General features: G+C 42.7%; 1 protein-coding gene across 2 annotated transcripts in view; it reads left to right on the top strand.

Annotated features, from left to right (window-relative positions):
* The window catches only part of SOBP (sine oculis binding protein homolog), a 346,453-nt gene that overhangs the window by 123,591 nt on the left and 207,828 nt on the right, over positions 1–15,034 (top strand). For both annotated transcript variants that reach the window (XM_073576075.1, XM_073576074.1), the window contains one exon: positions 7,818–8,012. In XM_073576075.1, the coding sequence (XP_073432176.1) occupies positions 7,818–8,012 (195 nt within the window). The remainder of the gene's footprint in view (positions 1–7,817; positions 8,013–15,034) is intronic.

Genomic DNA, 15,034 nt, shown 5'->3' with positions numbered 1-15,034 from the left:
AAGGGTTCTGGGGGTTGTTGACCAAAACTTTCTCTGATGTTATCAATCTTCTGCTTGAAGAATGAGGCAAAGTCTTCAGCTGAGATGAGTGGGGAGGGAGGAGGTGCTGGGGGGCGGAGGAGAGAATTGAAGGTGTTGAATAACTGTTTAGGGTTGTGAGACAGGGAGGATATGAGAGATGAGAAGTAGGTTTGTTTAGCTGTGGCGAGTGTGGTCTTGAAAGTAGTGAGGGACTGTTTGAATGCGATGAAGTGCTCGTTGGAGTGGGATCTTTTCCATCTGCGCTCAGCAGCCCTGGAAGCTCGCCTTAGCTCTTTGGTCAGGCTGGTGTGCCAGGGCTGTCTGTTGATTATGCGAGCTTTGGTATGTGTAAGTGGGGCAGCGGATTCCAAAGCTGCAGCTATTGTGGTGTTATATAGAGCGGCAGCGTCATCCGCATTGTGTAAGGAACTTATATCTGTGAGAGGGATGCCTGCGGATCATCAGTGGAGTCTGACATGCGGCGCGTCTTTCCAGACCGCAGCATGTCAATTTCTCTTTTGGAGACGCGAGACTTTGCAGCAGAAATTAAATCAGAAGAATGTATTGAACGCGGTGAATCTGCATGCTTCAGTGTACACTTACGTATTTACCTGCATTCAATAGATGGGTGCACTTTCGAAGTAACGAAAATGCTTCGTCCAAAGAGCTGCTAGTTCTGGATCGTGAGCACCTGGCCTCACTTACCGGTTTAGTAATGAGGGTGTCTGGCTGACACCTCTTCATTACCAAACCTAGGGCTTGGTGTCAGCTGCTGACACTAAGCCCTAATCCCATTACCCTGATGCTACTGCATCAGAATGAAAAAAGGTGGTGTTGAACCAAGAAATTACATCACAAAACATTTATTTTTAAATCCATATTTTTCGCTTTATAAGATGCTCCGGATTATAAGACGCACCTTAAATTTTGAGGAGAAAAATAAGAAGTGCACTCAGCTATAGTGTGAGCTTTTTGACACTATTCCAAAAAACCCTCAGGGGTCAAATGTTGCACACAGCCTAGAGAATATCCCACATAAAGTCAATTAAAACATAACCTTTAATGAACCATTAAAAGGACATAACACACAAAAACATTACAAAAAAGTGCTCATGTGAACCAGTGCTCGATAAAAAATGGTTTGGTCTCACCATTGGTATTATATATAGCATTCCAGCATCAGGGCGTATCCTGCTGGAGAGACGATCCACTCATGGGGAGCTGAGACATGGGAAAGCCAGTGTTAATGTAAAGTATTCCCCTACACTACCTGTCGTGCCCGGCCCCAAGTGGATCCTGTAGTGGACACCCCCACTGATAAGAGGAAAAATAAACAGAAGCTCCCTACGCTTTTCTTCCCCAATGGTGGGGATTCATCAGGGGAGTCAAAAAGATATAAAGCAGTAGGATAGGATATATAGAATGGACTCCACTTGGTAGTGACAGGGACAGTCACACTAGTTTTTTAGGCACCTCGCCACTGCAGGGCCTGTAGACTTAACGGATAACACTAATTCGATATATCTTTTCCTACTGCTTTATATCTATTTGACTCCCCTGATTAATCCCCACCATTGGGGAAGAAACGCGTAGGGAGCTTCTGTCTATTTTTCCCCTTATCAGTGGGGGTGTCCACTACAGGATCCACTTGGGGCCTGTCCTTGTTAGGACAGGAGTAACGCTGGGGCACGACAGGGAGTGTAGGGGAATACTTTACATTAACACTGGCTTTCCCATGTCTCAGCTCCCCATGAGTGGATCATCTCTCCAGCAGGATACGCCCTGATGCTGGATTGCTATATCTAATACCAATGGTGAGACCAAACCATTTTTTATCGAGCACTGGTTCACATGAGCACTTTTTTGTAATGTTTTTGTGTGTTATGTCCTGTTAATGGTTCATTAAAGGTTATGTTTTAATTGACTTTATGTGGGATACTCTCTAGGCTGTGTGCAAGAGAAAAATAAGAAAAAAAATATTTTTTAATAAAATGGTGGTGGTGCTTCTTATAATCCATGCGTCTTATTGCTTACCATGGGTGGTGGCTGCGGTGAAGCAGGGTCCCAGTGTAGCTGCTAGAGGAGGCAGGAGTGGGGTGATGCTGCAGGCCGCAGGCAGGGATGAAGGGGGGACTCCGATGTGCGGTGCGATGCTGCAGGGGTCTTGTGCTGCTGCGATGTCTTGTGCTGCTGCGGGGGACTTGTGCTGTTGCGTTGTCCGGTGCTGCTGCGGGTGTCTCCGGTGCCCAGCGGTGCTACGTGGGTGTTCGGCGCTTGCCCGGGGCTCTGCCGACATTTTGCGACAGGCGAGAGCCCCGGCATTTGCACTGTTCCCTGTGTGGTGGACTCAGGAAATATGGCCTCCGCCGGGGGCAGCGCATGCTAAGATGGTGATCTCAGGACCAAGATCTCGAGAGATGAGATCTTAGCACTGAGGGAACAGTGGAAGTGTCGGGGCTCTGACCTGTCGCAAAATGTCGGCAGAGCCCCGAGCAAGCACCGGACACCCATGCAGCACCGCTGTGCACCGGAGACATCCGCAGCACCAGCCAGCAACCGCCGGGCACTCGGAGACACCCGGACACCCTCTCATCCCAGTCTGTGGCCTAGACCAACGGAAGCGGTAAGTCACGCTTTGTAAGACGCACCCCATTTTCCCCCAAAATTTTTGGGGAAAAAAGTGCGTTTTACAAAGCGAAAAATATGGTATATTTATTTAGCGCAAAAAAGCCTTGATTGCTGTACAAAAATGCAAGAAAAAAACGCATACCAAACAGCGGCAAAAACGCTCCAAAAACCACTGCAAACCGTTAATTTTTGCCACACAATTTTTGCTGTCAAGAGATGCAGAAACATTGCAGAAATTTCTGCAAGCAAATACTCAACGTGCGCTCATAGCCTAAATAGGAAAAGTAATTTCTTTGAGAAAAGCATATGCTGTAAAATTATTCTTGCGGGATAAGAACAAGAATTTGTAATGTTTCGTTTCTTTTAAGCATTATCAACAATTTTATAGATTGCAGGTGTCATAGCCTGGAGAGATCCCTGTTATTGGGGCATTTGCTGATAAAGTTTGTTTGTGGCCAATATTTTGGCAGTTGTTCCATTTTCTGATGAAACAACAATGTATGACACTGCTTTATATCTTTATGAGTGAATTCATGTAATCCTTTCTGTGGATGCTAGTGCTATATGCAGTAGACGACGGAAGCAGGAGTGGCAGAATTATTCTAGTTAGCATTTTCAGCTCGTAGGTTTGCCCAATAGTGAAAAAAAATGTGCAAGACATGACTGATGGATGTTTTTGTCCAACCGTGTCATGGTCACATGGAGAAATTAATGTAAACTATTTCACATAAAACTGCATGATAATTTTGAGTTTTACAAGACCTGAGCCATGCAGCTGAGCATAGAGAACCAAATTAATAGTGATATATGTTGCATTAGCATGTAACGGTGAGCTGTTCTGGAAGTTCTCTACCCTCACAAGAAAATTGTGATGTACATTTCTATCCTTGACTATCCAGTTGTTAAGTATACATGTTAATCCAGCCCCCAAGAGATGTTGGTAATAACAGAGGACATGAAATTTCTAAGCCTTAAAGAGACCTATCACCAGTCTTAGGCTGTGCTTTTTAGTCAAGAAAACACTCATTAGCAAAGGTGGCCTGAAGGGTCCTTTATGCCTTCCAGACTAGCCAAGTCACGACCAAACTTCCAAGTTACAGGATCCCCATATGCAGTATGGGATTCCAGAACCCTTTTTGGCCTCCCTCATTGCGAGAAAGCTATATATATATATATATATATATATATATATATATATATATATACTGTATATATCTATATATATATTTATATATTGCTCAAAAAAATAAACGGAACAGTAAAATATCACATCCTTGTGTTTCCCCCCCAAAGGACGTGGGGTACTCGGTGCCGGGCCCGTTGATTTCTATGGGAGATGTCACAGTGGCAGTGACCCGGTCCGTGGCCTCAGGCGGTCAATGTAAAAGGGGGTAGAGTGATGGGTATAAAGTTGTTGAGATGATTCGTGACGCCACCTGTGGTTTCTGGTCAGTTTGACCAGCGCTGCAGGGTTGCTTCTCTGGGACAGATGGTGTGGTGCAGCAATGATGTTGAAGCTCCCCACAGGTGGAGCTGTATTCCCAGGGCAGAGTAGAAGAGGTTGGCAAGTGGGGAGATGGTGTAAAGAAGTAGATGTAGCAGCCGGGTGTAAGGTGCAAGAATAATGTCAGGGTCCTGACAGCGCCGGCGTACAGCCTCCGCTAAGCAGGGACTCACCCGCACCATAGGGACTCCTGGGGACAAGAACACCCGGAAAATAAAGATGTACGGGACCTGAATGTAGAAGTTTAGAAAGCAGGCACAGGACCTACAGTGATGTGAACGGTCATGTGACTGCAAGGGGCCGGGGCTTAGCGTCCTGCTTTCAAAGAAGGTAGAAAACTCAAAGTCGGGCAAAGCAGGGGTCATGCACAGTACAGGCAAGCGAGGTACAGGAGGGATAAACAGACGGAAGGTCAGACAAAGCCAAAGGTCAAACACAAGATCTTAGTAAAGTACCAGGGATGAGACAGAACGGCTAGTCAGAGCCAAGCAGAGATCAAAACCAAACAGACGTAGAAGGTACCAGGCAGAATCCAAAGCAGAATCCAGAGAACAGACCGAGTCATACACAAAGAATCAAGCAACCAGAACACAGCACTAACACACTCAGGGGTCACCACACAATGCCAAGGGCGAAAGTACAACTGACAGGGGATGGGAGCTTCCTGAGGCTATAAGAAGCCTCCCCAGAACCAATGAGAGGCCACCATAATAGGTTCCAGGTGTGCAGGTGAGAGTCTGCACTGAGGTCAAAACATTACCCAGCACTGGTATCATGACAAATAAGTGGAGGGCATGTAGTTCCAAGGCTTTACTCACAAGTCTGGTGCACACAGATGTCCGCTTCGGTGCTGTGTTCTCCAGTTCAGGGGCTCAGCCAACTCCCAGGCAAGGTAAAGTACACCTTTCCAGCACTCCTCCAACATGTGCCTTCTCTGAACGTCTCCACACCTAATCTGTGACTGCATGGAGATGGGTGGCCAGGCAGCAGCGGGATCCGGCGCGTGTAGTCAGGTGGCGGGTCCTGGCAGCGATCCGGCGGGGGGTCCTGGGGGCGATCTGGCGATGGGTCCTAGTGGCGGGTCCTGGCGAGGGTCTGGTGGCAGGTCCAGCAACGGCGGCGGGGGGTCCGGTGTGGGTGTCTCGCTCGTGGTACTGCGGAAGAGCCTGGTACCGCCAGCGGATGCCATATTGGAATACCCATCACTTGGGTATTCCAATATGGCAGTCGGCGTACTTCCTGTGCGGCGCGGTGGATTGTGGGATTCGAGGACATCAGGACGGAAGTGGATGACAGACAATTTTAGGTAAGTGTATAATAGATAGGATATTTACAATTACATACCTAAGGGAAACCAAATTACAATGAAAGGTAAAAGGTAATAGTGTGGCGCCCCTGAGGGTTCAGTCACCACAGAGGTACTGCACCTCAGCTAGAGGTGTGGTACTCCGCTCTCAAGTAAGGAGGGGGCACTACCCAGAACGCACACACTTACATCCAACACTGTATCTCTCAGGGGCCGGGAGGAGCTAGTTAGAGGGTATGGGTGGAGAAAGTAGAAGGGGGGAGCTGAAGGAAGTGACAGGTGAAGGAAAGGGGAGTTGGCGCTGGGGACTTGAGCAGAGAGGAGCTCGTCCCTAGACCAGAAGACAGTAGAGAGAAAGGAAAGACAGAAGAAACAGAAGTATAAGCTTCAGTGGAAGAGAGGAGGAAGGGGTGCCAGGGGCACGGAAAGTGAGGAATCTACCCTTGGCATCCGAATTCACGCCGATGGCAGTCGGGTGGTGGGACCAAGTAGCAGTAGGGAACCGGCCCCAGACTAGTGGAGAAACTGAGGACTCAGCTAGCTAACCAGAGGCTGCAGTATCTTCATGTGCTGCAGCCACATTTGCACACAATCGCTGAAAAGGCAGCCGTATAGGATCAAGGGGACCTAGAGTACATCGCCCGACAGGATCCGGAGCTGCTGGTGGGACACTGTGTGTGAAGATGCAGGGCAGGAGTGGAGGGAGCCAGCATAGTGAGATGGCCAGGGAAGGAACATCTGAAGGGGGTGCTGACACAGTGTACCCCAAATTACTTGAGAGCTGGCTGGACCACCAACCCGGAGGACACAGCGCCCCGGCTGGGGAATGTAACTGGAGAACTGTGAGTAAAAGTGTGGAAACTGCACTCTGCTGTGGCCTCGGACTTATTTACTGCATCACCTGCCTTGCACCACAACCAACATCATCAACTCTAACACCTATAACTGCCCTGGGGTTTAGCTCTGCCTGTGGAGAGCTGTAACAACTCTGCTGCATCACCAACAGCCCCAACGGTCTCTTTTGCAGCGTCGGCTATCACCTTCATTGCCGAACACCATGGGTGGCATCATGAATATATTTACCCATAAACTACTACCCCCATCTTTTATTTACATGGCATGCCCAGGGTCACGGACCGGGTCACTGCTGCCGTGACATATTCCCGAAGGACTGACCGGCCCAGTATCGAGTAACCCCGGCGCTAGGGGGTGCTGCAATAGGAGTTAGGAAGTGGGAATAATGCCTAACTAGCTTGGTGTGCTACCTTTATATCAGTCACACAGTCAGACATAGCCCATACATTGACCATCCCTAATAACACCTTCACATGAAGGTAACATCCAATCAGTTCACAATCTTTTGTGTTCACAAGTTGCTGATGTAGATGCTTTCCGTAAGTTGGCACTCTTAGGTCCAGAATGGATTAGAAGGTCAAGGGTAAAGCGTGATTGCAGTGATCTTCATATTCCTGCAGGTAGTGTCCTTGTATATAGCCAAAAGGTAGTTTTGCCAAAAAGCTCTGAGGACAGGTTCAAATTCCATTTAAGCTGGAGTCATGATGTCCATCAAGATCACTGTTTTGTAATCCAAACACCACCGGAGTTATGTACCTTTCAAAGAACCAGACATAGGATGTTCAATTTAAGAGCATTGTTTTATACTCCAACACCACAAGGGTTATGTACCTTTCAAGAAGCCAGACAAGATGTCCATCTCCCATGTAGGCACTCTCTTTATTCTATCAACAGAACAAAAGGCACGAAACCACCCGACACACAATTCCCTTCTCACAGGTTTTATGACTCCCCACAGCACATGGTCTATCTCTTTGACGTAGTTCTTTGATGATCTTTAGTGCTATACAGAGTTTGTGAATCAAATTGTGAGCTCAGATATTCATATTACACATATTATCAAAATTGTCCATGTTGGGTTCCAACAGGGGGTAAATACTTTCACAAGCCACCGTATAAAAGAACAACAACATAAAAAAACACAAAATCTTTTTAAAAAAATCAACGTGACCAAGGTACAGATATACGGTAAATATAAGCCCAGCTCACTGTAGAAGACATCTTTTGGTGTTTGGGGCATAAGAAATGCTGTGTCACAGCACAGGGCAATCATATGAACAGGAGAAAATCCAGCTCAACGGACTTTCATCAATCGATGTCGCATATCATGTAACTTGCATGACTTTGTTTTATCTTCTACTGAGCATTTTTGGTGAATAAAGAAAAAAGTTTGTCCGCAAGTCAGTTGAGCTGGACTTCTGAACAAACATATATATATACTGTATATATATATATATATATATATATATATATATTGAATTTATTGTTTTCTTTTTATTTCAGAAAATTCATTGCCAAGGCCAAAATTACTAGAGGAAAGTGTTATCTCACCATTCAATGCAAATCTAAATTATTCAGGGCTTGCTGCAGGAAATGGGTTCACAGAACTACCAGCGGGATCAAAGGATCATGGAAATCATGGAAATATGCCAATTGTTGTACCTTTAATTCCTCCTCCTTTCATGAAACCACCAGCAGGTATACAATGACTTTATTTATATTTGTATTATGCGTGTTTGTAAAACTTGATGGATTGTGTTGCTGTAATGAATATAAATGTCCATATGCTGTTGTAAATAGATAGACACTTTAGCAATTAAGCAGAAATTACACCAAATTTGAATATACTGTATATAAAAAAAAATCTCTTGATAATTTAAACCATCCGGTAACCTTCACATTGTAACTATGTTCAGCAGAAAAAAAATCTTCTAGTGATTTTGCCGCAAATCGGTACTGAACTCACAGCAAAACCCACATTCATTGCATATTTTTTGGCAGATTTGTCATGGATTTCAAAGTGTTTATTCACAAGGAGCGCATATACTCCAGATTTTTGTGTGGATTTTTCCAGTCAGAAAATCCATGATGTGTTTCAGTACCAGCAAAGTGTATAAGATTTTAATGTCTCGTCTTCATGTTACATAAAACATTAACATTTGATGCCAATTTTCCCCGCACTTTAATTCTTTGTAGCGCACAGGCTGAAATCCACAATACACGTACTGAGGAACCTGCAACTAATTTGGATGTAACTTACGCAGTTTTTGTTGCAGATTCCTTGTAGAATTTTCCACAGATTTTTTTCTGCTGAATTTACCGCCCGAGTAGCATAAATTAACTTGATGCTGATTTAAAATCCACACTGCCATATTATAAACCGGTTTCTATATGCATCATGTGGGTGAGGCTTGTTAAAATCGTATCCATTTTTTGAGTACTGTAATAAACTGCGGATCTACACTCGAAAAATCAACAAACAATCCATTCTCTTTTAACATGCTTGACAGTAGAAAAAATAAGATCAGAAAATGGCAGCAAAACACTGTATCATGGTCTGCTCATATCATATTTTCGTCTTCTTTTTAATTTTTATGTTGTAGATATATGGCAGTTTTCCATGCGGTGTACAATACCATGTAAACCTATGGAAAACAAAATCCATTGTGCACATGCTGCAGAAAATTCCGTGAGGAAACGCAGCGGTTTATTTTCCATTACCTATTCCATTATAAGAATCCGCAGGTGTAAAAACGCATGCCAAATCCGCAGAAAATCTGCAGTAAATCCGCAATGAATCCGTAGGTAAAACGCAGGTATTTTTACCAGCAGATTCTGCAGATTCCACGCGGAAAGATCCGCACTGGAATCCGCAACGTTTGCACATACCCTTAGGCTGTGTGCACACGCTGCGGATTCCGCTGCGTTTCCGCAGCGGTTTTGGCCGCTGCGGACACGCAGCAGTTTTAGCTGCGGTGTACAGTACCATTCATTTGAATGGGAAAAAAAAAACGCTGTGCCGACGCTGCGGAAAAAACCGCGCGGATTTGCTGCGGTTTTGAATCCGCAGAAAGAATTGCATGTCAATTCTTTCTGCGGAAACCGCTGCGGGTTCCTATCTCCACCATTGTGGAGATAGTGAATCCGCAGGACCAAACCGCAGGCAAAACCGCAGATAATCCGCAGGTCTTTGGACCTGCGGATTATCTGCGGTTTTTGCAAAATCCGTGCGGATTAATCCGCAGCGGATTCCGCAGCGTGTGCACGTACCCTTATACTTCACATCTAATTTTAGAACAGAGAAATAATTCTGAAATAGATAGAAAATGAGTAAATCAGATTCTGAAAAAACTTGAATCTAAAACATGACAATGCAATGTTTTTATTATTAATATAGTGTAATTCAATATAAAATTCCTATATATTTGCTTTCTGCAATTTATTATAGAATTTATACTGACCCTGAAATAACTAGCGGCTATAGTGGAATGTGAGAGGTTGGTGACCACAACTACATAAATGATATAGATAATAGTTCATGCGCCCTCTAATGAGGGATGATGTCAGTGAGTGAGGTCTCATTCACAACGCTGTGTTGAAACATTTGTGAATTTGATGAATAGCTTTGTCAATTAAATCAGTCTGTATTGGATCTGTTACTGGTTGTAATTGCAGCATCTCTGGCAGAACTCAGATGTGGAAGAAAAACTAGGATAGTTCAGCTACTAAACTACAGCCGCAATTGGAGACAACAAAAAATTGGAGCAAAAGAACCTCTATTGAGTAATATCAAATATAATATTTTATTCAATCATAAAATTATATATAAGATTATAAAATGTCATAATATGGACAAAAAGTATATACAGAAGGACACAAACAATGAAAAATCTGAGGCATCAGAATTACATATATAGTCCAGGTAAAAAGACCAAAATTACATCCAAGCCATTGAGGCAATTAATATACTATGTGTATATATATATATATATATATACTGTATATATATATATATATATATATATATATCTGCTACTTGTAGCAACCAGTGCACTATCATATATATCAAACCCTGCACGTGTTGTCCAGCTAACAAGTGACAGAAAACATCAAGAGTTAGTAGATTAAAGTCAATATGTAAAGAAAAGAGGTAAAGAGGTCATACCCCAATAGGTCCACTGTGCCGTCAGATACCGCAGCCCCAATGCGCGTTTCGCTTCGTTTCTGTCACTTGTTAGCTGGACAACATGTGCAGGGTTGATTTTTCATTTTTTGTGTCCTTGTATATATACTTTTTGTCCATATGATGACATTTTATAATCTTATATATACAATTTTATCATTGAATTAATAAAATATTATATTTGATATTACTGTATTCAATAGAGGTTCTTTTGCTCCAATTTTTTGTTGTCTCCAATTATTGTTACGGGAGTATACCTGTTACTTACTAATCAGTACTGTGGCATTGGTGTTTTTATTCGTGTTTTTTTGTATTCATAAACTACAGCAGTAAGCCGATAGTCACTCTTGCAGATCCTTGCATGAGAAGCTCTAGTGGGCTTTTCCCTCTGGAGACCAAACACCCTGTCTGATACATCATCTCCTGCAATTAACTGTAAATATTACCGGGAGATGCAGCTACTAGATAGCGATGGTGTCACTTTCAACTTTATGATGAGTCTTTCTTTTTTTAAGTGAAATGTAATACCTATTTTCCCTGTTGCCAAACACAAAAAGAAAAATTAGTTTAACAGAGTTTTCTAGCTTTGGAATACAAGTCTGCAGTCATTGTATGTGACTGCAGACTTCAGAATCCTCAATTTACATGCACCGTGTGGGGTGATGATTCTCTGGTGGTGGTGCAAATAGCAGTTGATCATGTTACCGGAACTATGCGATTTCTATATTTCTGGCCACATTCCAACTAAACGTGTCTGGCCTCGCTCACGTTTTGAACGTCTAGTTGGCATGTGACCGCATTTATGCGTATCACATACTTGCGCTCACGCGCCCGCCTCCTCATGCCACGAGAAACTCGTCACAGTGCACAGTGTGTGCAGTGTGAGGATTTACAAGTCTGAAGTTACATAGAATGCCTGTAGACTTGTACCCTAAAAAATACAGTCATATAAATATCTACATCAACTAACATTAATCTACATCAACTAAAATTAGCTCCACATTTTGGACCCTCCAAGCACCTTCTATGCATTTGATTCAATCATACTTAAAAGACCTAAGGATAATGGTAATTGAGCTTTAGAAAGCCAATTAATTAAGTTAGAAGACTGTGACCATTGGTATATTTATATTTATTGCAAGAAATTACATAATATTTTTTAACACATTTCAAGTAAATCATTTACATCCAGCATTAAAGTTTGTCAAAATGAAGCTTTTATTTCATAATAAGGTATCTGTTGTGTGTTATCATGTAATGTATTTCCTTTTAGTTGGGCTTTTTGCCAAGACGTATAAAATGGTTTTCTTTTACACGGTTAGATGAGCAGGCACTTTATGGTGATTGGATCCTATTTTCCTGTCTACCAAAATCTTTTTCCTTTTCTCATGACCTTCTATCTCTTACCGGTGACACCCCTTTCTCATGTCGTCTTATTCACACAGTCACAAAGTTACTATTCAATCTTCTGATATATTCAGTTTCTTCACATGTTCAACCTTGCTCTCATATCTCACTTATGTAGCTAAATTCTCACACTCAAGACTCGCTTATCTAGACGTGTAAATTTAGTATTTGTTGAAGGACATGGATCATTATTGACTTGTTTTACCTTTGGAAATGGCTCATCCACCCCTCATGCAACAATGCTCCTTCCTGCATAAATAAGGAAAATGAGCACCTTTAATTCTCCACATTAAACCTTTTAGACTATTCTTGCAGAGCATACTCCATTTTAAAGGCTAACTAAAGTTTAATTTTGTTTAAATATGTTTTTGTTCAGCAAGGAATGTTGTAAAACTTTGCAAATCACTTTATTTGTACATGTGGCTTAATTAGCTTTAAAAAAAATAATAAAATAAAAATCATGTACAGGCTTTTAAACCTCTGCTTTTTCCCCAGTCTATTTGCCTGCCTTCAACTGCATTGATATCATAACATACTCATTTGGAGTACTGATGCTGGCAGTGAAAGTGTCAGCACCTACTTCCTCCTCTGAGAGGTCTGCTTATCAGAACAATCTCCTGCAGCAGGCATGACAGACCCTACCTGCCCCTGTATAGTATTCTATAATGGAAGCAAAGGTAATGCTTCGATTACAGTTGGGTGCTCAGAAACTTTCCATGCAGATGGCTTGTTGCAACAGTACACACAATATCCCTGGTGGGGCCGTGTTGGTTTTTGTGGTGCGGATCGGATCGCTTTCTTGCTTCCATTACGGTACACAGAGGGCAGTAAGGGATTGTTTACTGACACAAATACTACAGACATTATTTATCTTACTGAAGTGTAAGGATAGAGCGCTAGCTGAGCTCACTAACAAATAACAAGCAAGCCTTTTGCAGAAGATTGTTCTGATAAGCACAACATTGAGAAGAATACACAGGTGCTGCCTTTTCACTGCCAGCATCAGTACTCCACATGAGTAAATTCTAATGTCAGAGCAGCTAAAAGCAAGCAAATAGACTGGGGAAAAAACAGAGGTTTGGAAGTTATTCCCTAATAAAGTTTGAAAAATGTCATAGCTTTCCATTCTGGTTTCTGGACAAAATTATATAAAAAAAATAATAAAGTTTAGTTACATATACTGTACATATATACCTTATTTTGTGGATTATAAGATGCACCCCAAATTTTGAGGAGAAAAATAGGAAAAAATACTTTATATAATACAATGGTGGTGCCCCTTATAATCCATGTGTCTTATTGCTTACTGGGGGAGGTAGGAAGCAGGGTCCCAAGGTCGCTGCTGGAGGAGGCAAGAGTGGCGCGTTGCTGCAGGCCACAGGCTGGGATGAGGGGGTGTTCCGCTGCTGGTGAAAATGGCTGCCATGCTCTGTGATGCGGGGGCTCCACCGGCATTTTGTGAAAGCCCGGAGCCCCCCGCACATCCATTACTGTGATGCGGTGGCCGCCGGGGGGCGTCGCATGCTCAGATTGAGTTCTCGGCAACGAGATCTCAGGTGCCGAGATCTCGTTCCGAGATCTCAGGAGACGAGATCTTGGCACCAGAGATGCAAAGATCTTAATCTGTTCATGCGCCGCCCCCAGACGGCAATTTTCCCGGAGGCCACCGTATCGCAGTAAAGGATATGCGGGGGGCTCCGGACTTTCACAAAATGTCGGCGGAGCACCCACCCGCACCACAGAGCATCGCAGCCATTTTCACCTGCAGCGGCGCAGATCGGAACACCCCCTTATTTCAGCCTGCGGCCTGCAGCAATGTGCCACTCTTGCCTCCTCCAGCAGCGACCATGGGACCCTGCTCCACCGCGGCTGGTAAGGTATTTCCACATTATAAGACCCCCCCTTTTTCCCTTCAAATTTGGGGGAAAAAATGCATCTTATAATCCGAAAAATACGGTATCACCTACAGTGCCGTGAAAAAGTATTCATATCCTGTGAACTTTTCCGCATTTTGTCACGATATGCCAACAAACTTAAAGGTATACTATTGGTATTTTATGTGATATAAAAACACAAAGTAGAAAGTACGTATTTGTGAAGAGTAGAGTCTTGAGTGACCATTTGCCTCCAGAAGTTACATAATTAGTAAATTGAGTCAATTTGTGTGAAATGTGTTCTCAGTATAGCTACAGCTGTTCTGTGAAGGCCTCAGATGTTTGCTTGAGAGCATTATTGACCTAACAGCATCATGAAAATCATGGAACACACCAGACAGTTCAGCGATAAACTTGTGGAGAAAAGTAAAGCAGTGTTAGGGTATGAAAAAAAGAGCCCGAGCTCTGAACATTTCATGGAGCAGTGTTCAATCTATCGTCCAAAAATGGAAGGAGTATGGCACAACTGCAAACCTATCAAGACATGGCCATATACCTAAACCAGTGATTATAAATCCTAAAAATGAGGGGGAGAGTGCAAATATATAGGGGCAAACTTAAAAAAAAGACCAACAAATACTACAAAGAAAGTAAGAAGTGCTAAACCAAGTAAAATTTATAATTTTATTGACAATAATAATTAAAAGAAAACAGAAAAAACATATAAAAGAATAACAAATAAGTTGAAGATGAAAAACAAAAATAGCTGCTGGTTTCATACCATAAAATGATGAATCCAAATTTGAGGTGGCACAGAAAATACCAATAGATAATATGTAAAGTCAATATATTCAAATGAAAGAAATCCTTAATAAAATGGACAAATACATAATCAAGGAAAAAAGTTATTGTGCAAACCATGATTACAAAGGAGTTTTCATCATAATAACAGAGATATGTATGCACATATGCACACAGAAGATATAAAGTAATGTACAGTAATGCAGAAGTGAAGCACTATGCTAGACTATTAATAAGATCATAACCAGATTATGTAAGTGTACAAACCACAAATATAAATAAAAAAATGCATTTCCCCTATTGAAAAAGCGAAATGCGCGTCGGGGTGTCTGGCTGTCATGCTGTGATTGCCTACTCAAGTTTGTGTGCACCTTATGCAAATATTATGCTGCCTTTTTTTTACCTTTTACCTAATTACTGTACATTACTTTCTATCTCCTGTCTGCATATGTGCA

Source organism: Dendrobates tinctorius, unplaced genomic scaffold, assembly GCF_039654945.1.
Source record: "Dendrobates tinctorius isolate UK_male_01 unplaced genomic scaffold, ASM3965494v1 ptg000046l, whole genome shotgun sequence".
In the NCBI taxonomy this organism is placed as follows: Eukaryota; Metazoa; Chordata; class Amphibia; order Anura; family Dendrobatidae; genus Dendrobates; species Dendrobates tinctorius.
This window is presented reverse-complemented; position numbering and strand designations above follow the sequence as displayed.